Source organism: Notolabrus celidotus, chromosome 7 (assembly GCF_009762535.1).
Source record: "Notolabrus celidotus isolate fNotCel1 chromosome 7, fNotCel1.pri, whole genome shotgun sequence".
In the NCBI taxonomy this organism is placed as follows: Eukaryota; Metazoa; Chordata; class Actinopteri; order Labriformes; family Labridae; genus Notolabrus; species Notolabrus celidotus.
Window position 1 is genome coordinate 28283557 of NC_048278.1, and position 26810 is coordinate 28310366.

The 26810-nt window shown below is 40.3% G+C and overlaps 2 protein-coding genes across 2 annotated transcripts; one reads left to right on the forward strand and one right to left on the reverse strand.

Moving 5' to 3' along the window:
• The first annotated feature begins 301 nt into the window (after positions 1-301).
• Positions 302-21424, forward strand: chtf18 (CTF18, chromosome transmission fidelity factor 18 homolog (S. cerevisiae)). Its single transcript, XM_034688059.1, has 23 exons — positions 302-374; positions 465-571; positions 2200-2277; positions 2370-2499; positions 2771-2963; positions 3080-3172; positions 4479-4531; positions 4631-4772; positions 4864-5082; positions 5159-5256; positions 5348-5471; positions 6827-6963; positions 7091-7184; positions 7295-7393; positions 7492-7622; positions 8067-8181; positions 8335-8559; positions 8667-8816; positions 10335-10465; positions 14118-14262; positions 14404-14499; positions 16437-16506; positions 21170-21424. The coding sequence occupies exons 2-23, from the start codon at positions 484-486 to the stop codon at positions 21289-21291; spliced, it is 2733 nt and encodes a 910-aa protein (XP_034543950.1). The 5' UTR covers positions 302-374; positions 465-483; the 3' UTR covers positions 21292-21424.
• gng13a (guanine nucleotide binding protein (G protein), gamma 13a) lies at positions 21354-26475 on the reverse strand. Its single transcript, XM_034688060.1, has 3 exons — positions 26142-26475; positions 21996-22103; positions 21354-21868 (listed from the first exon to the last, which is right to left on the reverse strand). Exons 2-3 carry the CDS (start codon positions 22091-22093, stop codon positions 21763-21765), a joined length of 204 nt encoding a protein of 67 aa, XP_034543951.1. The 5' UTR covers positions 22094-22103; positions 26142-26475; the 3' UTR covers positions 21354-21762.
• Between the last annotated feature and the right edge of the window lie 335 nt (positions 26476-26810).

The window sequence follows — 26810 nt, forward strand, 5'->3', positions numbered from 1 at the left end:
TGTGTATGGTACAACCATAATACATAAACTGTCTACATAAGTCTAAGACATTCAGTGTAAATAAAACCTAATAAAACACATTACATCATTGAACATATGACGTTGTATCGGTGTGCCTTAGATTAAGTATATAATGTTAAATTTTTAAAAATTGGTGCCCTGAAAATACCACTACAGGGTTAAAGTTTTACAGTTGACATCATAGACTGTATAAAATATACTGTTTAGGTTGACATCTTTTCAGTATTTATCTCCGCAGTGCATGATGGGAAATAAAGGAGAAAAAAAATAAACAACCAATCAGAGCACGGAAGACCTTGTAACCCGGAAGAAATACTTCACAACAAAAATTGCCGGGAAATCTGCTCCGTCAGGTCGGCTTCTGCAGGAACGAAGACACAATTTTAAATATTAACCTAAAAGGAGTTTGTTCCTAACAAATTAACGAGTCTTTGGTTGTGTAGTGAACCTACCCGAGCCCGAATGGACGAATATGATGAACTTTTCGATATACAGGATGACTTCGAGGACCAGTTCGCCGACGAGCTGGAAGTGTTGGCTGAGATGGAGGGTGAGAGACTTTCAGCTAACTTCTCTGGGATCCTTAATACATGTTTCCAGATAGCATGCTTAAAAGATGATTAAACACGGTTTTATGAACGACTATCATCCTTCGACTCTTACATTGTTATTAACCTATGCAGCTTCATAATGTGTTTATGTGACGAGCAGTCAAAAGCCAACAAAAGACTTGTGTAAAAGCTGAATTTTTCAGGAAATGTTACACTGAAGATGTTCACAATTTTGCACATGTATGTCTGGATGATGACTTGAATCAATCAGAGTTGACAGTGAAAGAAAAGTGTGTCTAATACAAGACATCAACAAGTTTGTGTATGAAAAAGTCATTGTAGTTATCCTACTTTGAGTTCATTAATACTTTAATCTAATAAAACTGAGTAAGATCAATACATACTTGTTTCTATAAAACAACAAAAGACGTGGGTTTACTAGAAAAAGGGAAAAAACATCAACAAAAACTCATTAATCTTAATCTTAATCTTAAAATAAAACTTTTGCAATTAAAATGAGCAGGAGTTTAAGATTTTTTTTTGTCAATAAAGTTTTTATTAACTTTTCAATGTGTTACAAATAAAACAATAATGTAAAGAAAGAACAAAACAAAACAGAAATACAAAATACTGGGATACATTGCACAGGCCAGACAGACGATCACAAACATAGGATAAAGGGTACATATACAGACAGGACATCCAGTCCATTGTATGTTGTGACTGGAATAATACAGTGTTATAGTAATAGTTATACAGGAGATCCTGATACTGTTGGGATCCACACAGTGTCACGGTCAGTTTTTATGTGAACCCAAAAGCCATCCCAGGAGGTGGTCCCACCTTCTGTATTACCTTTTAATCTGTTCAGCATGGATTCGTAAGATGCCGTCTCTGTCATTGCATCTACCCAGTCTATCAGACTTGGGCTTGTGTCAGTTTTCCAAAGTCTTAAAATACGTAATTCTGGATGCAGTGAGCAAACTAACCATAATGATAGAAAAAGCCCTCTTTGAAACATTTTGTACTTGAGAGGAGTTTGAGATTTTAAACTTCACCTATTAAATAGCCACACTGATTAGATAGATAGATAGATAGATAGATAGATAGATAGATAGATAGATAGATAGATAGATAGATAGATAGATAGATAGTGTGAGGAAGGGCTGTAAATAACAATATGAAAACCAGAAAACACAAAATTTGTAAAACATCCTTTTTTCCCTTTTAGAGCATTCTATGTTCATATCAAAAGCACTTGTACTGATGTTTTTGTCTTTTAAAACTTTGTTCCTTGTTTAGATTTTTGCAGAAATTCTCCTTTTGTTATATTTGCACTGGTTGTGCATGGTTGCACAAATGCCCTTTATGTATGTCTGTCTTATGTATGTATGAGTAGTCTTAGGTGCTGGCGCTGGGTGGTTTTGGGTTTTACAAAGAAACATGTTTTTGTCTTCCTGTATAATATCTGTTTGTAAACTAGAAAATTCAAACATGAGGAGCTTGAACCAGATACTTTTTGGCACATTCGCTTGATAAAGATCAGATGTCACTAGTTTTTGTTGATTGACTCATTACTCATGACTTAAGTTAACAAAATGTGTTTGTCTTTGTTTGAATGGATCAGAAGACCCCGTTAAGCCTGTGAAACGCCAGCAGCAGGACGTTTCAGACATCGAGCACCTGCTGGACGATCAGCCTGTCAGTAAGTGGACCGTCAGACATCTGGGATGTTGTTTGTGTGCTTGTTTGTTTTTGTTAGTTTGTATCTTTTAATGTAACTTTTCCTCCTTGCAGCCCCAAAAGCAAAGAGGCAGAAGCAGGATTTCGGAGTGGTCAAACGTCTTTTCAACAAAGACCAGTCACAGAGAGATGACATCACACCGCCGTCCTCTCCGGAGCAGTATGAACCCTCTGACCCCATCAGGTACAGGACATGCTGTGGCAGTGGGAGTGTGTCTGTGTGAGAGAGAACAGAGATAATGTTAATGTTTCTTTCAGCTTCAGATATTCTGGCATACTTTGATTTGTATGCAGTGCATTCATTAATTAAACTTTACACTATGTCGTTCCTGACATGACTACATTTTCAAAGACAGAAATAGTAGGAAGACTTTGGGGTAATATTTTGTAATCGGTCCCTTCACAAACAAATAGGAGGCACTTTTATTTTCTATCTGTGTAAAAATGTGTTGTAGGTCTAAGTCCTCAGCCCTGTTGGATATCAGCGGCTTGGCTACGATCCCAGACACTCCCGCACGACCTCCCACAGCGGCTCCAGCGTCCCTCCGTGTACTGAAGCGGCCTCCTTTAGAAGGAGAATTCATCACCGTGACAGACTCTTCAGGGAGTCGGGTCTACCTCCGACAGAAAGAGGACACGGAGACAAAGGTTAAACTCCTCACAGTTATTCTGCCATGATCCTGAGCGTATCCCACACATTTTTCATCCTTATTCAGTGTATGTGTCTGTTATATTTCTCTTCATATATCTCTATGTGTGTCCAGGTAGTAGAATCCAGGATGGTACCAAACTCCCAGGGTTCACTGGGGCTGCTGGCCATGCCCATCGGTGTGTTGAGGGAGCGAGAGGCTGACAGGGTGAGTGACCAGGCTGCTGCTGTTTGTGTTCAATCTGCATAATATTCACTCATAACCAAACAGTGCTCACATGATAGTGCAATCAACTGAAGTACTCTCCATAAAGAGTTTTTTTTAATGATCTAAACACAGAGGAGAGTACGAGCACCTTCAAACAAACGAACGAAGTGATACTGCAGCAGCGTTTATTCTTTTGATGTGTCTGAAACAAAACAAGGAATTTAATTATCTGAGCACAATGTGGAAGTGATTGATGATCTAATCCAATAACTTCACCACTGAGAGGAAATATATTGTTTTGGGGTTTAAATACAACACATACAAAGGAAGTTGTTTATATTTCAGACGTCCTTTTTTAAATAAATTTGACTAATTGGCTCATTGAGCAGGAAAAAAAAGGAAGGATTTATCCAAAGATGTTCATGTTTAGTGTATGCACCAGGGAACTCTGAGGCTGCTGAAGTTTCAAAGTCAGTTAAAGCTCCTGTAAGGAGTTTTTAGCTGGATATGAAATAGACTGAAATCAAAAGTAATGTCTTTGTATGACCTACAAAAGCAAACAACACCATCATCAACAAGATGGACAGATTCTATAATGTCATTTTTGAGTAAGGAGAGGTAGGTGTCAGAGCAGACAGTGACAGGATGCTGAGGAAATGTCCTTTTTAACTTTTTTTTAACTTAAGGCTGATTTATAGTTCTGCGTCTCCCCTACGCAGCAGGGGCTGACACGGACATGAGCACCACATACTTGTGCGTCGAGGTGTCCGTGAGGCGCAGCAATTCTCCGCTGGAACGCTTGAGGGTAGTGTGGTCTCTCTGATAGCCGGTCGCCTCCTTCCGGCCCAGCTACGATCTCTGTTTACTTTTCCACAGCGATTCAGAGCGTGTTATGTTAATCTACAGCTGATACATGTTGCTGTTTATCATACAAACATGATAACATGAAGAATAGAGAGGAGGAGATTAATTGATAGGACAGCTGAAGAGAGACCGGAAATGTGGGGAGCAGAGAGTGGGGAAATAAATAAAGAAAAGAGTCGTGGGTCATAGCAATCGCTGGTAGTCAAACCAGCGATTGTGGCGACATGGATTGTAGCCTCTGTACATGGGGTATACACTTAATCTTCCAGGTCAGTGGTATCCTAGGATAAGATCTTTTGTCAGAGAAACTACCTACACATGTAAAGGACGAGATCAGAAAAGAGAGAAGAGTTACTGCTTCGTCCACAGGGGGTGCCAAAATCCACATAAACAGAAAGTTCCTCACAGGAGCTTTAAATGTCTTCTGTTTTTTTTTGTGCAGCGTCACCAGCAGGTAGTTGGCGAATCTCAGCGTCTCACAGACCTGCTGACTGGGTAACTGAACACCTATCTCTTCATCACATTCACACGGTACATTAAAGTTGAATTACGTCAAGTTTTAAACTGTGTGTTCTGATTTTTGTCACCCTCCAGCAGTGTGAATGACATATGTGCTGAGCCTGAGAGCAGAGAGGATGAAGAGAAGAACGACCCTGAGGACACAGAGGGACAAACGTCTCGCCTCTGGGTGGACAGATTCTCTCCACGACACTACACGGAGCTGCTCAGTGATGATGTGAGCCATGTTCGGAGTTCAATGTGCCTTTATATGAGAATGAGTCTCCTGTGCTGATGCTGACAGACTGTGTGTGTCTGTTTTCTTGTAGTTCACCAACCGCTGTCTGCTCAAATGGTTAAAACTTTGGGACACTGTTGTTTTCGGGAGAGAGAGGAAGATCCGTCCTGCTCGGCCTGAAAGACAGGCTCCAAATCAGAACAAACCAAATCAACCCAATCAGAATCCAAACCGCTTCAAGAGCAAGGTTGAGATTACTGAAGAGCTGCTGGAGGCTGAACTGGACCAGTACAAACGACCCAAATACAAGGTCAACATTCAGAAGAAGTTCAGCTTGATTACTCTGCACTGTTCGGATCAGATGTAACGTTTTTATCTTTCTGTAGGTGGCGCTGTTGTCCGGTCCTCCTGGTTTGGGGAAGACCACCCTGGCTCATATCATAGCAAAGCATGCTGGGTACAACGTAGTGGAGATCAATGCCAGGTTAATCAAACTAAATAAAACCTGACGCAGTAGTGACGATGAATCATAAAAACTTGGTTGATAATAACGGTCCTGTCATCTGTCTTTGCAGCGATGATCGCAGCGCAGAGATTTTCCAGAAACGCATCGACACGGCGACACAGATGAAATCAGTTTTAGGAGTCAATGAGAAACCAAACTGCCTCATCATTGATGAGATCGATGGAGCACCAGCGGTATGTACTGGACACTAAACACACGTGTACCTGGAACTTGAATTCTGAAATAGAAATTCTCTTGTCTGTCTCTCAGCTAAATGTGATTATTTGGTACATGAGTTGTTCTGTGTCTGGGCTTTGGTATTTTTTTTCATACCCTTCTAAAAATATTTTCCTAGTTGTCTTATTTAACCACTAGATTCTTCTGTTGTTCAGAAACTATCATGAACAAGATCCAGTATTTTTGTTCAAATTGAATAACAAAGATATACTCGGGTATGCAGTGTAAGATAATATGGAAGAGATTTTTTGCATTGACTCCTTAAGTTTTTGGTCATTGTTCAAAAGTCCTGATCTTGACTTTTGATAAAAGTATTTATTTTCATACAATCAAACACTTTAAACATTGTTTTTGTGGATATTTGTCTCCAGTACAAAATCACATAACTCTTGACCTATCAGAACAAGAGTTATGACTTTTTCCTTAAAGGTACAGTGCACCTCTAATTACACAAATGCACATTGGCACTTACTAGTTAGTCCGCTCTGTGCTACTGCAGAAAGATGGTGTTCTGGAGGGGGACACACTTCTTATGTAGATATAAAGAGCTTATTCTAAGTCAACGAAACAAAATGATTTTAATAATGATTATGTTATTAACAAGCGGCAACCTCCGGTCTAAAAATATGAGTCCTATGCAGAAGTGTTAAAAACTGCAGTTCATCGAAGATCCGCTTGATGCTGGCTCAGGAAGTACCGGAAACCACATACACACCAATTCCAAAAAGCCGATCTTTACTGCAGAAATAAACTTGTTTACAGCCTGGTACAAAAGACGAGTGTTGTCTGGATAGCTCATTTCTCGATCGGCACACACTGTATGGAGGGTGAATTTTTTTCTAACACTGCAATTTTGAAGATATTAAGAGTCTTCCAATGAGAGGCAACTTGATGACAGGCGGGAACACTGTAGCTGTTGGCTAGGAGGCTCAAAATCCGCCTCTTTATGTAACAATCACTCAACAGCAGCAATATGGCTGCCGACGACAATTGGCCTCAAAACAGCTCTTCAGAAACAGATGGGTGACATCACGGATACTACGTCCATATTTTATACAGTCTATGGTTAATAATGACTATATACTAATTGAAACATACTTATGAATATTATATTCCATTTCTACCAAGTCTGTTCTGCTAAATGCTGCTGAATACTACACACTGCACCTTTAAAATATCAAACACAAAAATTTGTCATCAATGGATGAAAGTCATTAAAATAAAGTAAAGACATAAATATGTTTGCAGTGTAAATAGTCATCCTCTATCTGTGCCTTAAATGTTGTTGTTTTTTTCTACTGTTGTTCATCAGGCAGCGATCAACATCCTGTTAACGGCTCTGAACAGAAAAGATGGACACGGTGGGGAAGCTGTTTCAGAACCAATGAAGAAGAAAAAGAAGAAGGAGTCCATCCTGCTCCGACCAATCATCTGCATCTGTAACGACATGTAAGAGACACTGGTGTTTTCACTGACACATTAAAGTGGAAACTATAGATAGTGTTGTGGTCATTTAAACTGTGTTTAATGTAAATGATCTTCTTATGTGTCATATCTGATTACCTCTGTGCTTCAGGTATGTTCCAGCTCTCAGACCTCTCCGGCAGCAGGCCTTCCTCCTGACGTTCCCACAGACACAACCTTCCCGCCTCGCACAGAGACTGTCGGAGGTTAGCTCACAAACACACACACACAAACACACGCAACACACCTTTACAATCACACATAAACATTTTCTGACACACCAACAATCAAGCTTACATTGAGATTTTGTTTTCAGATCTCAATCAAACAGGGAATGAAGACGGACACGGGCACTCTGATGTCACTTTGTGAGAAGACGGACAATGACATCCGGTCTTGTATCAACACACTGCAGGTGAGGGGCTGCACTGTGAGGAACAGTCTGTGACAGGAGCAGTTCAGCTGTATCAGTTATGATTAATAATGATTATATCTGTGTTCATGTGTGTGCAGTTCCTCCATGGTCGCGGCCTGAAGAAGGTGGACACCAGGACCATCCAGTGTGTCTCTGTGGGACAGAAGGACCAGAACAAAGGCTTGTTCTATCTGTGGCAGGCGATCTTCCAGTTACAACGTGTTAAACGGTACTTTATGTCCTGCTCGAGTTTGTCATACGTGGTTTATTGTATTTGTTGAGTGTCAAAGACACAGCTTCAAATTCCTTTAAGTTAATCTGAGCATTTTGAAATGAAGCAAAGGTTCTGCAGAAGACTCCACGTTGCTGTGCTCCTGTTACAACAATCTGCATCTGTCAGTGGCTTCCATCACTGATTTACACATTTGCATTAATGTAACTTTGACCAAACTGACTTCCAACTTTCTCAATATCTTCAGCTTCTAGGCCTCTGACTTTAGGTCAAATGTGAAAGCCTTAAATAATTGTAATTAAAATACCTTCCTTTTTACCTCCCCTGCAGCTGGTCAACAGAGGGCGCTCCTAATGTTTCTGCATCAATTTTTGAAAAACAGTCTGTGTGGGCAACAGACAGTCAGGACACATGTTGATATGTTTTTGTTTTGTTTTGCAGGAAACGTATCGGTGAGACGTTTGAGGAGGCTCCAGGCTCAGGAGGTGGAGCTCAGAGGTTTCAGCACATTCTACACTTGGCTTCATCCAGCGGAGAATATGAAAAAGTTTCTCAGGTAAAGAAAACTTCTGGATTTATAATGTTGTTGCATTAAAAAGAAGTTAAATTAATAATATTCTGTAACAAGAATCACAGCTACTATCTATGTAAGGTTGGTAAAACACCACATGTGATACGTGTGACATGAGGCTGAATGTCTCCTCCTCAGGGTCTGTATGATAACTATCTATCCATGCGTGTGAGGGATCCGAACATGGAGAGCGTGTGTGAGGCTCTGGAATGGCTGAGCTTCTCAGACAGGCTGAATCATGTGATCATGCACGGACAAAACTTCACCCTGATGAGATACCTGCCCTTCCTGTCGGTCACATTCCATTTCCTGTTCGCCCACACACACGTGCCCCGGATCAGCTACCCACACAGCCAGCACGAGGTACCAGTCCACTACGTGCACAATTGTGTTCATATATAATGAAAAGTAAAAACATGAGACGTGATGTAACTACATTGACTGCTGAGTTCTTGTTGTGTCGTCTCCAGTTCTCCTCAAAGCTCCTCAGCAGCAGGAACGCTCTGTCCACCATGTTAGCAGACATCCCAGCAAGCGTCAGAACGAGGATCAGCCAGCTCAGCCTGACCCTCGATATTCTCACCCTGCTCCTCGACATCATCTGTCCCAAACTAAGGCCGGTACGTAAGATCACACACTGTATACCTGCACTTATTTGTGGGTGTTTAAAGACAGTTCTTCAGGACTGCATCCTTGTACCAATGAGAGAAAAAACACATCAAGTTCGGTCAGACGGTTCAGAAAGGGGACAGTTTTCTGAAAATCATTTCCTGTATTTGTTTAGTGATGCTCACCACTTCCCTGACCTTCCCTGACACTCCTTTTAGGAGTTTGGTCCTGATTCCTGAACCATAACATGAGAGAGCTTTGTGTGAGCAGAGATTATGACTGAGACTTTGCCTTATTGACATCACAGTGAATATTGGAGCCATTTTTCCAACTCACATATATATCAGAAGATGAAAACACACTGTTGTAAGATCTGGTAACTAACATCTCTTCTTTGTTGGCGTGAACTGCTCGTGCTGTCAACTCAAGCAGCAACCTCCGGTCTAAAAATATGAGTCCAATGCAGGAGTGTTAAAAACTGCAGTTCATCGAGGATCCGCTTGAGGCTGGCTCCAGAAGTACCGGAAACCACATACACACCAATTCAAAAAAGACGATCTTTACAGCAGAAATAAACATGTTTACAGCCTGGTACAAAAGACAAGTGTAGTCTGGATAGCTCATTTCTTGATCGGCACACACTGTGAGGGGGGTGAATTTTTTTCTTACAAAGCAATTTCGAAGATATTAAGATTAAGAGTCTTCCAATGAGAGGCACAGCTGACTTGATTGACAGGCGGGAACACTGTAGCTGTTGGCTAGGAGGCTCAAAGCCCGCCTCTTTACGTCCCAATCGCTCGACAGCAGCAATATGGCTGCCGACGCCGATTGGCCTCAAAACAGCGCTTCAGAAACAGATGGGTGACGTCACAGATACTACGTCCATATTTTATACTGTCTATGTGCCAACTACATGAACTTTCAGGTGAAACCATAAATGATAGACTAAAAGGTGTGTTTTTGGCAACATTGTTTGGAGTGTGATATGGTCAGTCTATGGTCATGTGATCTTAATGTCAGCTGATCAGAAATAAGCTGATCAGAAACGTCTGTATTTATATGAAGGAAATGGTTGACTGAAATAAGAAGAACATATTTCTACATGTGCACATAGTTTTCCAGGTGTGCTTGGAATTTTTTTTAAGGTTGTTTATTTTGGGCTTTTACTGAGAGAAAGATCAGTGGCTAGAGTCAGAAACATGAATGATGGAGTGAGAAAGAGGCCAAGAATGGTAATCCTAACTAAGGCCAAAGTCCCTGTAGTGGCTATTTGACTTGGTCAACTCTACAAAACTCATATCTCAAATCAAAAACCGTCCACGGGACACAAATCTGCATCAGGTGTTTTACTTACGGTAAAACTTTCATGTTTGGGTCTGGTGCATAAAGAATCACGTCCTGTAGAATATATGTGTTGTTGTTTGTCTCTGCTTCATTTTTTGTGATACCAAGATGACATAAATGTGAAAGGGCGGTCAGAAGTCAAACTTTCATGAACTGTTTGATCTCACTCTGTGTCTGTCCTGCAGGTGAATCCACAGCTCTTCAGCAGCAGAGAGAAGGAGCAGATGAGAGAGCTGATCAACACAATGCTGGCTTACAACCTCTCATACAGGCAAGACCGCACGCCTGAGGGACAGTACATGTACATGCTGGAGCCGTAAGTACACACACGATTACACACACACACACACACACACACACACACACACACACACACACACACACACACACACACACACACACACACACACACACACACACACACACACACACACTCCTGCACTCAACTGTACACTGGGCCTAAACACATGCTGAGCAGATGTGTGTTACTGTGGTGTTGAAGGTCACTGCTCTTGTCCAAACTGTGGTTCTCTGCATGAAGGCTTAGAGAGTAATCCCTTTAACACCTTGTGTGCATGTGTGTGAGAGTGTCTGTGTGTGTGTGTGAGTGTTTGATGGTGAGGGAGCACACAGAGTTACAAGCCTCAGAGCCTGTCAGGTAGGGTGCAGGTGGATAGACAAACAGATGAAAGGCAATAAGAGAAATAAGGAGGGAAAAACAGGAAACATCAACATTTTTCCTAAATAAAAGACAAAAACAAATCTAAACAAGAGATCTAGGCAACTCATGAGACCTTCCTTCATCTTCGTCCACCTGGATCTTTGTTATCCGTAACTTCCTGGACAAAGACTGTGGCGTTGGTAAGATGGGATAAGTGGTCGTACGTCTCTGCCATGCCGTCCCAGGGGGATCAGAGACCGAGCTCTCGCGGCGGCTCCTTCCTGCAGGCTCGCTGTGACGAGGTGCTGGTCACAAACGACTGGTGTCTTCCTCTGGTGTTAGCTTTACTACTGCTTCTCCTCATCTACACCTTCCTTTACCTGCCCTCCCTGGCTCACCACAACACCACCCTCTGACTCCTCGTGGATGTAGACTCGGGGCAGCATTGTGGACGTAAACCTTGAACATTTGGGATAGCGGATACGCCCAGACCAAACCGGATTATTTGATTGGACTGCTCCTTTTTTGGGAAGCGTTGTTGATTGGTCAGACTGTGGCAGAGTTTTTGGGTCGCTCACTTTTTATAAGCGAGATTTGGAAGAGAGAGGTGGAAAAAAAAGGCGGGGAAGATGGAGAGAAATCACCTTGTTCATAAGATATTCAGAACTGTTTGACTTTTGTGTATGAGTTCAGTTACTTTTACATTTACTGCTTCATTTCTACTTTCCTGATGTAAGTCACTTTGAGCTTCTTTAGATCTGTGTAGATTTTGGTGATCCATGTGGCCTGATACTACTCTACTCTCACGCTTGTTAAACTGACACCCCTACACGTTGTGAATTCTTTTTCCGTCTTTCATCAATCAATAATCTCCAACACTCACTGATTAATCTCAAACTTGTACTAAATGAAAGTAAAACCAAATTCATGTTGTTCTCCAGGGACAGAAACATTGATTATGAAAATGTGCACATATCCACTTTAAATGCTGTTAAAGTTGAAAGAGTCACTGAATTTAAATACCTTGGAATATGGCTTGATAAGGATCTCACATTCAAAAGCCATATAAACACTCTTTAAGTTGGTTTCTTATACAGAAATAAATCCAGTTTCCCACTGTCTTGTAGAAAGAGAGTTGTTGAAGCAGTGTTTTTATCTGTTTTAGATTATGGTGATGTGATTTATAGACATGCTGCAGCTTCAACACTAAAACCCTTGGACTCTGTTTACCACTCTGCTCTCAGATTTATAACTAGTGACAGACATGACACCCACCACTGTGTCCTGTATGAGAAGGTCGGTTGGGCCTCTCTTGAGCAAAGGAGAAACAAACACTGGCTTTTTTTTATTTTTAAAGCGCTTGCTGGAAAGCTTCCCTCCTACCTTACAGACTTGTTGGAATGGAATTATGGATCCCACAGGACTCGCTCTTCTGATTGGCTCATTTTGAAAGCACCTCGAGTCAATACTGAACTGCGTAGATCAGCATTTTCCATTGAGGCCCCTAAATCATGCAATGCAGACTTTAAAGTTGACACCATTCCCTCTTTTGCAGAATTTAAGACTTTGATCTCAGACCACTGTGTCTCCAACTGTATCTGTTTTAATTAATCTATTATTTTGTGAATGATTGTGTGTCTTTGTTTGAGGTTTCTTATGTGCCTGTGATCTCAACGACATTGGAAATGAGGGAAACCTCAATGTCTTTTCGAGAATAAATAAAGGTTTTGAATTGAATTGAATTGAATCAAATCAAATAGTTTGCGCTTTTCGAGAAGCCCAAATCTGATGGTAGGGCGGAGTCTAAAAGATTCTCCTAATCAATTTGATACGTAAATCTACTAAAACATACTTGCACTCCGATCCAGGACTGAATTGGAACCCTTTAGATTTTACAGTCCTCTCATTTTGTTTAGTGACTGATCGAGAAAAATGTCATCATAGCTCCTCCTGTCTTGATGCTGTTCATTATCATCTCCTCTGTCCCTCTTTCCAACCCCAACTCACTCTCAGCAGATGTGTGTCTAACATGATTCTGGTCCTGCTCGAGGTTTCTGCCTGTTAAAGGAAGTTTGTCCTTGCAGCTGTAACTTTCTAAATGCTGCAAAGTGCTCTGCTCATAGGTGGGAGGTAAAGGCGTTTTTTGACCGCAGGAACTTTACCCCGGAACTAGGCACTTTACCCCTGAACTACGTGCGTTTCAACCGGAGGAACCATGGTCAAAATTTAGTTCAGGGGTAGATAATCTCCCCCCTGAAAAGCCCCTGCTTGGGGGGTAGTACTTTTCAAAGGTCCTTGGACTTTCAGCTGAACGTAACAGGGCTTGTGGAGTTTACACAGCTGTTGAAACACAGAGGGAGTTCCTGGGAATGCATACTAGTTTAGTTTTTACTACTATTTTAAAAATATTATTTACTATATATTTTTTTCTCCATATGTCACTAGCCTGATTTGCACAATCTACCCGGGACTTTAGCCCGTGGTCGAAACACAGACAATATGAGATGAAATCAGACTGAGTCCTGTCAGTAAGAGGGGACTGGATCTCATCATGTCTTGATGTTGGGTATTTGTTAATAATATATCATAGTGTATGGCCTAGACCTACTCTGTTGTTGTGATTTGGCGCTATACAAATAAAGATTGATTGCTTTTTTTCCCCAGTTGACTAAATGACAGGATGCTGAAATGCCTCACTGATGCATCACTCTTCTCACTGATGGTCTTGTTTGCGTGGTGTTGTGCTGTGATGAGGAGGCATCAGTATGATGTCAACTATGAAACAATGTTATATTTTTAACTACTCTTTATTAATGATCGTGACAGTATGACGTGTTACTGTAAACGTGATAACAGGAGGTCGCTCTGCGTCAGTGTAGCTTCACATTGTTACATCTGTGATGTAAAAGGAAGAGCTGATCCATCACACAGCTTTCAGAGCTCTGATGGAAACCTGTCTGATTCTCTCTGTTGATAACTGGTGATAAATATCTCCGTCACATCGACTGTTATCTTATTTATGATATATTTAGGTCGCTCCAGCATTGAGTTCACTGGTACATATTGTGTGTGGGTGTGTGTGTGTGTGATGAAGAGAGATGGAGATCAGTTGTAAGAGGATTAAGGTTTTAGAGAGTGACAGATTCAGGGTTTTATTCTGCTAAACATAACTCAAGGTATCAAACCTGGAACCTTTTTGTCTTTTTCTTTGTCACCCTGACAGACTCACCTCCCCGTCGTCTCTCTGCTTTTACGTGATGATTTAGTATTTTTGCAGCTATTTCCTCATCAATGTGTGTATTTTCAGACGAGTTGAGGAGGTAGTGAAGTTCCCCGGCCTGCCTCCGCGCCGCCAGCTGACGTATCAGGCCAAACAAACGATCAGCAGAGAAATGGAGCAGGAGAAGATGAGGAGAGCCGAGCAGATGATGCTGCAGAGAAACCCTGCACGGGTGAGACCTCAGACACATGTTGTACCCAACAGATGGTGGGGGTTTGTCTTGTACAGTACAGCCTGTAGTCAATCAGGTCACAGTGTGTGTGTGTGTTAATAATCTAATGTTTGTATAATCCACTGTCTCCGTGTGAGGCAGAGAGAGGCCGATAAGAAGAGCGCCGGGCCTAAAGGGAGCAGGAACCACGAGCAGAGGCTGGAGAACATCGTCAAACAGACCATAGTGGAGATCAGGGTGAGACACACACACACCTATGTATTCTCCTGTTCGTGTTTCCAGTTCAAGAGACTTATTGTTTGCTCAATACAATAAAAAGAAGCCTGTAGAAGTTGCACAATCGTTCCCAGGAACCATCGCTGACATCTTCAAGTATAACTTGTGTTTGAGATAATAATAATAATAATTGTTATAGGGATGCACAATATTGGATTTATTGCCGATATCCGATATGCCGATATTTTACAACTCATTTAGCCGATTACCGATACCGATATCTTTTTCCTTACAACTAATTGCAGAGATCATCAATTCTCTTCTGTATTGGACTTAGCGTACAGTATTATGGTGATACTCTTATCACATTTGTTATGTAATATTCATTTCTTGTGCAAAATAAGAAAAATACTTAATACTTAAAACTGCATATTTATTTGTGACTCAACCCAACTTTATTTATATAGCACCTTTCATACATAAAAAAATGCAGCCCAAAGTGCTTCACAGAATAACAGAGAGACAGAAAATAACAGCAATGGTAAAATTAAAAAAGGCATGATTATAAATAAAATACTTAAAAATAAAATACAAATCAATACATTTAAATTTATAAAATAAGTAAGAGTGGAAAGAACAGTTAAAAATAAGGTAGAGTTAACAAGATCAGATGAACACAAGAAATAAACAGATGAATAAATAATTACATTTTATAAATAAAGAAATATTTTTTATAAGTAAGATAAATAAATGTTGAAGCAATGATTAAAATAATATAGTTTAAAATAATAATAAAAATAATAAGTGACAATTGCTTTCAAACAAAATTCATACATAAAGATACATCCTACTTAAAACTTGGATGAGGCTCTCCCTGAGACAATCATAACAAAACCCACAACCAGGGACAATTTGGCCAATTTCACAATTGACATAGTAAGTAAACCTAACCTCTGTTCACAGGGAACATGTGAAAAGTGCAACAGTACAGCAATTAAACCTAAATTAAAGAAAATGGTTTACTCTTTCACAGTAAATGTGCCTCAATTAGTCAGCTACATGAACCTTACAGACTGCAGCTTAAATTCAAATTTAGCTTAAAACATGAGCCCAACATGTGTGCAGCAGCCCATTATTTTATTGGTTAATTATATTGGCGGATATCGGCATCTTCGACGATACCCGATCAATCATTTTAAAGCCAATATCGTCTGATACCGATAATGTGCTGATAATATCGTGCATCCCTAATAATTATAATAATAATATTCTTTTAGCTTGTAATAATTAAAAAGAGTTATTCTCTCTCTGAAGCAGCTGGAATCATAAGATGTTTCACATTATTTCCAAAAAACTAGAAAAAATTACCGGTCGATGAAAACATTTTTTTGGTCAATTTTCCGTCAATCGGCTCAGGGTTTCAGGTTTGTTGGATCACTGTTATTTAATGTCGTGAATACAGTGTGGTCCTCAGTAAAATAGTAATAAAATAATCACAACTGCCTGATAAACTCAACATGAAGTACTGCTCAGCAGCACACTGACTTCTAAAAAGGTCAGCGCTTTCTTGAGCCAATCAAATGAGACACCAGGGTCTATATGAGAGTCTGTTTGATGTGATGCCAGTAGGTGGCGCCACAGAGGACCAGCAGGCATCTGAATGTCCATCAGAGCCTCTGTGAGCTGAGCTGCAGAGATGAGAGAGAGAGAGAGAGAGAATCTCTGGAGGGCAGGAACGAGGATAATGAGAAGCCACTGGGTTAAAGTCCCTGATGGTGAAACTGTTAAATGAGGCTAATGAGACGCTGCATGTGTATGTATGTGTGTGTGTGTGTGTGTGTGTGTGTGTGTGTGTTCCTGTTCAATGTTATTGACCTCGTTATTAAGGACATAACAGAAACTTCACGATCAGCTGGATCTTAAACCTCTCTTCATGTCCGTTTGTTTGTGTTCTGCAGCCGGAGTTGGATTTTTTCGGTCGAACCCTCGCCCCCAAACCTCAGAGGTCTCAGCTGTCCTCAGACTCAGGTACACACTGACATCACAGAGCTTCACTTTTCCTAACACTCGCAGCCGGTTAAGTGGAAAAATGCTTGGAGGCACATCTGCTCCAAACCCACAGTGGAGTTGATCACTGATGTGTGTTATGTCACGCTGCTAATTCAGATCTCCAGGGACACACTGCAGGCAGGAGATCTGGTCTCTTGACATCAGTGTCGCCTTTGTAATGTAGGAAATATCAAATCTCTGTTAACAACATTAAAGACCTGGCATGCCTGATGTGCAGCATTCCTATCACACGCAATCCCCTGCTGATAGTATAAACCATATCAGTAATAAACTTAATTTGATCATGTACAACAAGCTTGAAGTCCTTGCAGCGGTAAAAACCTAATAAAAGTTTGTGGATGAGCTCCTGTGGTTTGGCCTGGCAGTAGCTTTGTGTCACTGGAAACAAACGTGACTGCTGTGTTCAGATGCACCACAATTCCAGGCTAAAAATAGCACATTTGCATAAACAGTGGAGCTCTTGAGCAGAAGCGTGTCACTCCCATCTCTCTTCTCCATAATGGACAGCTGGGCTGAATAAAATCTAAATAGTGTTTTATTCTGAAAAAGGTCTTAATGTTCGATGTGTGACTCTTTTAAATGTCCAGAAGTTCTTGCTGTTGACGTTAGAAAGTTCTCCTCATATACAGCATGAACATAAAGTCTAACCGAAGTGACCCCTCCCTCTCAACACAAAGGTTGTGTAAATATTCCAATGAAAGGCTTTTAGTATTTATTGATTTATTTATTTATTACTTGTTAGTTGAGATTATGGGAAAATGACCTAGGTTTCAGGCCTGCTCAGAACACACACATTCAAACCCACAATGAGGGTAATAACTTTAAACACTTCTATTATTTTAATATATATGAAGTCAAGTATAATCAGCTATTATTTATTTAGCGTGGAACAAACATCATGTGGTCTCATATTACACTCAGCTATCAGGGAGGTGTATTAAGTTTAAAGCATGTTTGGATGTGAATCAGCTGACTAAAGGTGTTGCACACAGCGGAGACGCTCAGCTGGCGGCTGTGGCTGTACGCCAGGGCTCCGCTTTTTAAAGGTGACATATCACGCTTTTTTCATCAATATATATTGGTCTAAGAGGTCCCCAAAACATGTCTTTAAAGTTTATGCTCAAAAAAACACTTTGAAATCAGATTTTGACATGCCTGAAAAATCCTCATCTTCAGTCCTCCTCAGAACACTGTTTTCTCTCTGACCACGCCCCCTACGGAAGTGGATGTGTCTCGGCTCTCCAGCACGTTGATCTAATGTTTACGTGTTGGCTGAACATACACGGCTGCTCAGAGATCACGTTACTTCAACCCTCTGAATCTGATCCAGAATCTGATCCTGACGGAGAGGTGCCTGTAGCAGGACCTTTCTGAAGGATTGGTCACAGATTTAGTGTTTCTTGTTGTTTTATTTATCAGTATGTTGACGTGTGTCTTGGTACACAGCTACGAACATGTAGCTATGTGGCTATGCTAACTAGCGCTAGCACTTATCCATGTTAAATATAAATCATCCACTAGATCTTCAGATCTGCAGGCCTGGGGAGTAAAACCGACCTCTACCAGAAAGGCAGCAGGACCTTTCTGAAGGATTGGTCACAGATTTTGTGTTTCTTGTTGTTGTATTTGTCAGTATGTAGACGTGTGTCTTGGTACACAGCTACAGCTATGAACATGTAGCTATGTAGCTATGCTAACTAGCGCTAGCACTTATCCATGACAAATAAAAATCATCCACTAGATCTTCAAATCTGCAGACGTGGGGAGTAAAACCGACCTTTGTGTTCATTAAGACAGCCTACAACTAGAATGCCTCCCTCCTAAGCTCCTTGTTAGCACACATTTGTGCAGGTAATGAAAAACGGGGGAGGGATTCAGTATTATTTTATACAGTCTATGGGCTGAACAAGCTCCGAGCTCTGACTCCGTGACAGACCGGATATTGTTGTTACGTAACAAAAACACGGAAGTCTGAAACGGCTCGTTTTAGACACATTTACAGAAAGGTGTAGAAATCAAAACAGGGGCAGAATGGATTTTTTTCATTCTTGGGGGGTTTGTAGACATGCCAGGGACATATATTTCAGGTAGAGAACCATTAAAAAGTCAATTTTGCATGATATGTCACCTTTTAAAGAGGATCAATACGAAACTGCTGCCAACAACTACACGAAGGTTGACAACTTTAAACAGGACATTTCCCCACCTTTTAGATACAAAACCAACAGACTGGTGGGAATTGCTTATACGCTATATTTGCAGACCAGCAACATCAGAGCCGTCTGAGCTTTTCTGCCGCTGGACTTATTCTGACCCGGTTGCGCTCCTGGCTGACACCTGACCGAATACACATGTTTATTTTTCTCAATAAGAACAAGCAGACTGAAAACTAGACACTGTGAGTCTGAAGTACTTTTCTGTTAGTACTATGAGCCTTCACTTTATATGATTATGTCCACAGAGAATATTTTTATGAGCCTGATCGTTGATAATCAGTGTTAAACATGTACCTGTATTCAATACCATCAGTTATATGCATTTTGTTGTTGTAGAAAATATAATTTAGGGGGAAAAACGTATTTGGCCTTGTTTTTGACATAAGAATAATAATGTTTTTTTTATGGATTGATCGATAATGGATTGTTAACATTTCCAAAAATCGATATCTGAAATGACTTAAAATGTACATCCCTAGTTCAAACCTTTCATGTCTTGTATATACATAAAGCCAACACACAGTCATTCTAAGTTAAGCATCTTCTCACTCTTCTTTACACCCTTATATTTACATCTAAAAGCCTGGACATGGCAGTTTAATGTTTCAATACTTTCAATGTAGTCAAATTCCTCTCCTCTTACGTGCTCACATACCTGGACGATAAAACTGATTCTGAATTAAGCCAAATCACAGCCGAGCAGGTAGATGTTTATTATGACTGGAAACTTTACATTTTTATACACTCGAGTGAGAGAGGACCAGATCAGGGGCTCAAATAAAAGTGCATCCATTGAATTGACTAACCGTCCTGAAAGCTCTGCATTGCAGAGATTGATCAACAGCCTAATCGTGATGCTAACGCAGAGCTGCAGCTGTTTTCAGGTCAGAGTGACTCAAACAGGCACGGATTTAAATCCTGAGTCCCAAGTGCTTTGTCGTTCACTGGCAGCTTGATTCTCTGAAATTTACAACAAGATTATTTTCTCTCTTCTTCATGTTTCTCTGTTTTGGTGTGTGCAGTCGTTGAACATGTTTTATGACACTTTGTGAAGATGCTTGATTAGACACACAGGAATGTGTGGAAGCACATAAAACTTGACTTCAGCATGGTCCTCTGAATATGTGTTCATTCTTACATGCAGGTCCTGTTCACAGTTAGAGCTGTGCAAAATGGCCGATATGAAGTCATGCACTACCTTATTTTTGCTGAATCATTTTGCTTCAAAACGGGTCCTTCCATTTTTTGACCGGACATAAAGCAGCTGCTGTGTTGCATTGTTAATTTTTGTTTCTCTGGTCTAAGCCAAACTTTCCAATCCCAAACCCGCTCCATATGTTAGACCTATCCTCCTCTTCTCAGTCCAAATACCTGTGTTTCTTTGAGGATTTTCACCTGCCCTATCCAGAGCGGTCACTTTCACTCTCCTCCCAGTTTGCCTTCTTGCAAATATCCTGTTTACATCTAAGCCATTTAGATTTATGCAAATCATCTTTCAAATGATGTGAAGTAAAGCTGTGGACCTCAAACAAACTCTTACAGCTTTGTGAAGGAAAAGAAAGAGTTTTTGTTATGAGCAAAACTTCAGAAAAAAAAATCAGAACTTCCCAGAGACAGCTCTGATGTCTTTCATTTGCATATTTTGTCAGAATTACAGCAAAAAAAAATCAAAAGGTTAGTCAGATTGTCTGACCTCTGATGTGAGGATTAAAACCTCTCCAGCGGAAAGTGTTTCATTTCACTTCAACTAAAATGAAATACTTCATTTAATGAGATTTGCAAAAACAAATAATTACTGAAAGGCTTAAGCTTTAATCAGAGAAACTTGCTGTCTCCAGATTGTAAAGTGTGACTATTTGTAGGTGTTTTGACTCTTCATTAAAAGTTCCCCAAACATAGGCGGGGGTTTTGCCTAATTGGTAAACTGCACCCATATAAGTGGCGACCCGGGTTCAACTCCAGCCTGCAGCCTCTTTCCCACATGCCATTCCCCCTACTCTCTCCCAGTTGCCTGTTGTATCCACTGTCCTCTACTCTATAAATAAAGGTGTAAAAGCCCCAAAAATATAACTTTAAAAAAAGTTCCCCAAACATATTTTGAGTTCAGACACAAGAACAAACAGCTGAAGTCTGAAGTCATGACCCCAGGTTTTTGAAAAGTGTAATTCAAGAGATTATACAGAGCTGTCAAATATTGAAAATCCTTTCATTTATTTTAAAAATAACCTCTTTCTTTATATAATCATTTAATCTGTTTCATAACTTGCATGTTGGGTAACTGTCAGAGTACGAGAATAATATTGGAGCACTTGTCATGAGAACAAGTGGGTTCTCTTCCCACTTGTAATCAACTCTGTAATGTGTTTTTTTTAAATACCCACAATGCTCTTGTCCTCTCTCTGCAGGTGAGAAGAGTGCAGAGTTTTGTATGGGAACAGCTGTGGGCAACAGTGACGTATGGTTCCGCTTCAACGAGGGGATGTCCAACGCTGTCAGACGAAATGTTTACATCAGAGAACTACTGTAACCATGAAACCCCCCCCCCCACACACACACGCATGTAAACACAGAATAAATCCAGACAGTATCTGTTAACTTCAAAACAGTCTTTATTTTGATTGACAGTGTAAAGAGCCAATAAAAACGTGTTGTTGAACATTTCTCAGCAGTCCTTCAAAACAAACCTCTAGAAAGCTACTCAGTGCTGAACGCTCTCACACACACTCACACTCTCACTCACACACACATACAGTAGTCTTTACATAAATTAAAAGCATTCAGGAGTCTCCCAATAAATAAACACAAAAAATAGCAACAGTGTGTGTGTGTGTATGTTTGTGTGTGTGTGTGTAAGAGGGAGAGAGAGGGAGTGACTTAGTGCAGCGTGAGTGTGTGTGGGAGTGCACGATTCTTTAGTTTATATGCATCCGTGATTGTGTGTGTTTGTGTGTGTGTGTACGTGCATGGGTGTGTGTGTGTGTGTGTGTGTGTGTGACCATTAGAGGATCACACACTTGCCCTTCTCCACCCAGGGGTTGGCTCTCATCAGCTCCGGGTTCAGAAACGGATCCTCACACACACACCCCTCGATCCACTTCACCAGTCTGCAAAACAACAACACCAACACACACACCATCAGCTTGAATCTGATACTTGATACTTTAGAGGGCTTTTTAATGTGTGTGTTTTTAATTTAGTGTATGTGTGTGTGTGCAGAGAGTGCACACTCACTCAGTAACAGTGATGGAGGATTTCTCTCTGTTGATCGCCAGCTGATATTGAAGGCTCTCCACCTCTCTCCTCATCTGTGGGACGTCCAACTCCTCCATGATAGTACTGCTGTTCACACACAAACACACACACACACACACACACACACACACACACACACACGGAAAACCAACATACAGACTTAATCAAGAGTTGATGTAGCGCAAAGACACACATTTAACACATGAAAACTTGATTAGGGAGCAAAAACAGACCTTTCCAACACTAAGTTAGATAAACCCTGAGTAGTGTGTTGGCTGTGGCTCAGTGGTACAGTGGGTTGCAACTCAAAAGAAAGTTTATCAGTTGGATCCCCAGCCCCTGCAGCCTACATGCAAATTAAATGAATTGCTCCTGGATTTACATGCAAATGTGTGTGAAGGTAGTTGGGCACTTCATGAAGCAGCCTCTTCTGCCAGTGTGTGTGTGTGTGAGGTAAAAGCCCTCTAGAAGTAAACTCCATTCACTTTCTTAAGTGTACTTGCTTTTTATTTTAGCTAATCTCCCCCTGTATTCTTTTTAGTTGTCAGGCACACAAAACGACACAGGACTAAAAGCAACAGGTTGTAGACTTCCCAAACTCTTCTTAATATTTTAAGTTCAGTGTTCATTTTTAGTCCTTACTCAGAGCCAAAGTAACCACAGTCCTAAACTCATGAAACCATCTTTAGGGGTTGTGTATGGGGCGCCGTTTGTAAAGTTGTGCACACTAAAAATAACAGCTACAATTTTCCACATTTAGCTCTAAAAAGTCATAAAAATGTAGTGTGAATTTTCATTAAGAGGAATATTTGTGATCTTCACATTTAATTTTGTTGTGAAAAATATATTAAGTTAAAATCACTGTTAAATCCATTGCTAAATATGAAAATAAATGTTAAATAAGTCTGTATCGCTTTATGAAGCTTTTATTTTGGTATTTCCGGTAGGCGGCAGTGTGAATTTGCATATGAGCTAAATATTTTGGATCGCAGGGCAATATTTAATATTTAGATTTAACATTTAACATTTATATTTAACAATCAACATTTATATTTAACATTTAATATTTAGATTTATATTTAACATTAAGATTCAACATTTAACATTTAGATTCAACATTTAACTTTTGGATTTATATATAACATTTAGATTTAACATTTATATTAAGCTTTTGAAGTCAAAAGTGATTTTAATGTAATATATTTTCACAACAAAATTAAATGTGAAGAAGATCACAAATATTCCTCTTAGTGTGATAAAAAAAAAGTTGCTTTTAAAAATTAACTCGTTTTAGAGCTAACTGTGGAGAATTGTCGCTGTTTTTTTCAGTGTGCACAACTTTACAAACGGCACCCCATAGCTGTGAGCTGAGCTGCTGCTGAATATAACTCACCATGTTTCCATCAATTTTGGGCATATGATGACTTAAGTAGCTTTACACATATGAGTGATTTATTCTTGTTTTTGTGCATTACAATACAAAAAAAAAAGAGTAAAACTTGAACTTCCTGTATGGAACCTTTGGGTTGTTTTGATGTGAGGACAGAGCAAGACAGTTTATCCTGTCGTCCACATGCAAAGTAGTAGGGATGTGATGCTCCACCACCCAGGTGTAAACAAGCACAGGTGACAGATGGCATTTCTTAGTTTTGCATGTTTTTTTCAGTATTTTGATCTAGAAAATGGAAATAAAGTTGTATGTAGGCCATGTCAGGTGACTTGAAAATAACCACCAGAGCAATGTGTAACTAACACGGGCATGTGGATGTTAACATGCAAAAAACTAAACCTTTATAAAACTAAACATGTTAAATGTTCACCTGATGATACATACCATCTCCACTACATTCTGTAAATAGTTTCATATTTTAAAATGGTTCAGTAACTCACAGCTCGTCACTGTAGCTTTCAGCATACATTAGTCAATCAGTAATAAATTGTATGTTAATTTGGGGATTATTTTCAGTGGCGGATTAATAAACATTTAGTGCTCTGCTGAGTATTTACAGCCTCAGGATAGTGTGTGTGTGTGGGATGTGATTCTAAATGAACTGACTGTCATTTGGCTCGCTGATGTCTTTTTAATCGTTTTTGGACAATAATGGATCTCTGTGAGGCGGAGGAAAAACTGAATCAGGCACAGAATGTATTGTTAATCAATACACTGGGAGAAAGAAGGAGCAGTCATTCTAACAATATAACATATTACTGAGGTTACATTTCTGAAGGAATAAGCTGGAAATGTCTTTTTAATTTCATGTAAAAGAGTAGTTTTAACTGTTAATGTGTCCTTTAATACAGAAGCTACTCTATTGAAGGTCATAATCTGTCTTTCTGGTATTTAGGTCAAACTGCCTTTGGTACATCTGTTACTATTTTACTGACCAAAAACAGAATTTCCAGAGATAATGTGTGCCATGTATAGACATGTTTAATAAAAACTGTCCAGTGTAATTAACATTACAGTACCCCAACAATTCTTCAAAAACAACAAAGTCCAATCTCAACCTTTCTAAACAGTTGAAATCAAACATTAGAGCCTTGTGTGGATTTGATGCAGGCTTTATTAGTTGCCAGTTTTTAAGAGGCTAGGTTGTTTTTGTGATAGGCCTTTTATTTGTTATAGTATTTCTATTTTTAATATTACCCAGCTCTCTTAGTAATCACCCGGCTGTGTTAAATACTTGATTCTATTTGGTCAAAACCCCTTGACAATGGTTATTAACTCTGATAAGCGAAGTCAATGCTGCACCTTAAATTATGTACAGACTAAAACGTTACTTTCTGATAGCATTCGTAGAAAACAGAGGATATTTTTGATATTATTTTCATATTGTAATGTTTAGACTTAACTGCAAATGTAATGGTGAGTTTAATGTGATTTATAACAGTAAAGCAGGATAATATCTTGACTTGAAAATTATTCCAACATGACTGCAGGCAACCTGACAAGGTAAAAAAAAAAGTCATCCCCATTCAACATTTGTGGCCATTTTTGTCATTCAGTTCTATTTAGGTCAATTTATGCTCTGATCCTATGATTATTATTATTTATTTATTTCAGTAAGGCAGCTTCCAGATTCCTTTGCTGGCTCTTTTGTTTTTTACTTAGCTAATTTTATATTTTTTGAGAAAAGAGAAAGCTGAGATGAGAGTTGGCCATCATTGTTACTTGGTTGCACTAATAAAGTGGTGTACATCTGTGGTTGCGTTGATCTATAATTAATTTGCCATAATTTTTAAGCATATAAGAGATGATTTCATAGATAGCCATAGACTGCACGTCTTTCAATGTAGACTTCCACTGAGAGGAACATATTAGACTTTTTAGGAACTAAATTAGGAACTCATTTTAGACTGTCACACCAGCTTGATCATCACTAAAAATGTCCTGGAAAATGATCTCTGGAAAAGAGTGGGAACCCTGCATAAGTTGTAAGCGTCAAACTGATCCGCATCAGAATCCTTCAGACCCATCAAGAGACTGAACTGGGTTTAAGTGAGGACATTTCCGTTTTCACATCTGAAGCTCATAGAAATCCACCCTGACATAGTCGAGTGAGTATACCGGATGCTTGTTCAATCTTTAATTCATACTTATTGTAAAGTGTGCCCCACCCTGCCCAGACCACAGTACAGCAGGGAGGGAGAGGAGAGTTCAGGGCCGAGCACAGGATCGCTTTAGTCCTCTCTACTGGAAACCTCTCCTCCTCCTCCTCTTCATCTTTTTAATGGATGTGAGTTAGTGTGCTGGCTTGTGCCTGTTTCCTCCAGCAGCATCCATCACATCCATCCTGCTGGAGCCAGCTGTTCCATAAAAAGGCCTCCCTCCTCCTCCACCACCACCACCACCACCTCCTCCTCCTGGTCTAATTATAACATCCTCTAAATGTGCTTCAGTGACACATCATCTCCATCACTCAGCAATCAGGGTTATTAAAGGCTCCTTACTAACACATTTACGGTTAAATAAGTCGATTTTTGACTCCATTGTCCGTCCATACAAGGATAAAACGAGTGCACAAGCTAGCTGTGCACTTAAAACACCCGCTTCAACCCAGATGCATCGTGATTTTATGAGCATGAAAACACGAAACACCCCCCCACACAAACGAACGCTCTTACCGTCAAGACTGTGGGGGAGGACCGCGCGTAAATGTCGGGGTTCGACCGGCTGATGGAGGGTGAAAACGGGGCTGTGACAGCGGTGATTTCGGCTGAGAATAAGGTGGAGTTTCCCCGGCAGAGGAGTACGGCTTCAGTGCAGGCAGCGGGGAAGAGGAAGACGAGAAAGAAGAGGAGGAGGAGGAGGATGTGTGTGTCGGCGCACAGGGCACTCCCCTGCGCTCCTCTCTGATAGCGACTGGATGCGGGATGCGCAGGGCGGAGAAAGAGGAGCCACACCACCGCCTGCTTTGACAGTCAAACGAAACGAGGTCTGGAGCTGTAGAGTCGGCACCTGTATGGAAATCCAGCAGGAGCAAGCTCTGAACTGAGGCCGGGTGGGGGATGGAAGCACGCAAATTAGGACACGATCCAAAGGGAAAACAAGCCCGCAGATAATTTTCCACTCAGATGACTGAAGCTGATGTCGGTCTCTGTGGAAGATTCCCCGAGGAGCTGAAGGGAAATGAGAAATCTGACGTCAAGGAATGGAAATACTGGAAGCACATTCATAGTCAGTGTAGATTTTCCTTTAAGGTCCAACGTTTAGTTTATTCAATTATCTAAAATCTAAATTGTATTGGATTTTACCTTTATGTCCCATTTATTGTGTCTAGTGTAGTTGAGATT